Below are 2,078 nucleotides of genomic sequence, written 5' to 3' on the forward strand. Positions count from 1 at the left end.
AGATAGATGTTTTAAGTTTGACATTCAAGATATTTAGAAAAACCGAAATGGAAAGTCTCGTCATGCAGCTGCAACTAATAGGCCAAATGGGTAAAGTTAGTCACCTCAAATATTTCACACCACCGTCAGTTTCCTGATGATGTGAGAAAGACATCATCAACAGCAACTGCCTCCGTTAGAAGTTATTCTGTGCACAGTTCAGAACGATACATTTCAAAAGCATGCTCTGCAGACTCTGATGCCTTCAGGCACCACAGGGCCAAACTGCACCACCAGGACAGCTGAACATCATGGATGAACTACTGGATATCTATGTGAATGTAAAGGGACCATCAGGACATCCCGGCAAGATGGAAAGGGACAAAAGAATGTCTGAAAATATTTATGGAAATGTGTTTGTCCACACTCCTGGGCCAAACAGAAGTGGACCTGCATTCTCAGGTAATAAACACAGTACATGCAAAAAAAATTACACACGGGCACACACATACAGAAATGAAAATAAAATTAAAATAACTTGTCTTAAAGGAATACAAAAACCAAAAGATGTAAGTGAGAGACAATAATGTGGAAAGAGTCAAGCAGCAAGGGACTATTAACACCCAGTGCATGAAGAAAATGTATACACATATGAAATTGTATGCTTGAATATAAATGATGTCAACTCATACAAATACACACACATATATATATATATATATATATATATATATATATATATATATATAGGTTCCATGCTTTTGCATAGTTGCATTTCAATGGGTGACTTTTGCTCATTTGACCACCATTATTAAACACCAACACAAAACCCCCTACTTGTGTGAACACTACTGTATCCAGGCACCCCTTTGAATTCTGGTGTGTTGTATTATGAGAAGCGACAATACAAAGGCTGACTTGACTTTATTTTATTTGACAAATGTTGCATTGATCCCTCAGGTGTTGAAGGTGTGAAGAAGAGTTCCTGCAGAGCTGCTGCCGTGGTTCTGGGTCTGCTGTGTCTCCTCCTTCTGACTGGACTCATAACTTCAGTTTGCCTGTGTGAGTACTTTGATAGCATGCTGATGAAGCCCTGAGATGAAAATACTGGTTGACAATGTCTCTTTATTTGTTTGTTTATGTGTCAAACACAGACAGCAAAGGCAACTCTGAGCGGGAAATGGAGATGGTCCTGTTACAGACCAGTTACACCAACCTAACTAAAGAAAGAGACCAGTTACAGACCAGTTACACCAACCTGACTAAAGAAAGAGACCAGTTACAGACCAGTTACACCAACCTGACTAAAGAAAGAGACCAGTTACAGACCAGTTACACCAACCTGACTAAAGAAAAAGACCAGTTACAGACCAGTTACACCAACCTGACTAAAGAAAGAGACCAGTTACAGACCAGTTACACCAACCTGACTAAAGAAAGAGACCAGTTACAGACCAGTAACACCAACCTGACTAAAGAAAGAGACCAGTTACAGACCAGTTACAACAACCTGACTAAAGAAAGAGACCAGTTCCAAAAACCAACTGCCCAAAAGGAAAAGTCCCCAGAGAGACCCTCAAGGTAAACAGAGAACAGTACTGAGGAATTGCTGGCTGTGTTCATGTATATGTGTGTGTGTGTGTGTGTGTGTGTGTGTGTGTGTGTGTGTGTGTGTGTGTGTGTGTGTGTGTGTGTGAGTGATTATTTGAAGGAGCACGCAGGAAGAAAATGTATGAAGAGTGCATATTGTTAACGGGAAGTTGAAGATTGATAAAAGCTAAACATCAGTCTGCATGTGATGTGATTTGAATGGGGGGGGGGGGCATTGCTGTTACCCAGAGATCCCATCAATCATCATTTGCTCTCAACTACTCTCAACAGCAAATAAAGAAAGAGGTCCAGAGGCCAATGACCGGGAGTCAGTGTTTGGCTGGAGAAAGATCAAGGAGGACACCCACATCCGACCGATACCCTCTTTGAACAGGGACGGGGATAACCGTTTCACACCCATATCATAAACAAACTACGTGACAACAACGGATCTATCTCCATTACAACTGCTGGGCTTCCTCTGCTGAGGAACGAAGTGTGGTTTAAAG

At 41.3% G+C, this 2,078-nt stretch overlaps 1 protein-coding gene across 1 annotated transcript; it reads left to right on the forward strand.

Moving 5' to 3' along the window:
* The first annotated feature begins 290 nt into the window (after positions 1-290).
* On the forward strand, positions 291-1,564 carry LOC137885189 (uncharacterized protein MCAP_0864-like). The gene is made up of 3 exons (XM_068727345.1): positions 291-441; positions 940-1,041; positions 1,134-1,564. The coding sequence occupies exons 1-3, from the start codon at positions 291-293 to the stop codon at positions 1,562-1,564; spliced, it is 684 nt and encodes a 227-aa protein (XP_068583446.1).
* The last annotated feature ends 514 nt before the right edge of the window (positions 1,565-2,078 follow it).

This window comes from Cebidichthys violaceus, unplaced genomic scaffold, assembly GCF_023349555.1.
Source record: "Cebidichthys violaceus isolate CVI_PGR_0920_01 unplaced genomic scaffold, fCebVio1.0.p SCAF_4, whole genome shotgun sequence".
Lineage (NCBI taxonomy): Eukaryota > Metazoa > Chordata > Actinopteri > Perciformes > Stichaeidae > Cebidichthys > Cebidichthys violaceus.

Excerpts from the sequence above, each read along its gene's own strand:
- LOC137885189 (XM_068727345.1), top strand. The coding sequence starts at position 291 with ATGGATGAACTACTGGATATCTATGTGAATGTAAAGGGACCATCAGGA. Across the intron at positions 442-939 it reads AAGTGGACCTGCATTCTCAG|GTGTTGAAGGTGTGAAGAAG; the intron begins GTAATAAACACA and ends TTGATCCCTCAG. Across the intron at positions 1,042-1,133 it reads CATAACTTCAGTTTGCCTGT|ACAGCAAAGGCAACTCTGAG; the intron begins GTGAGTACTTTG and ends TGTCAAACACAG.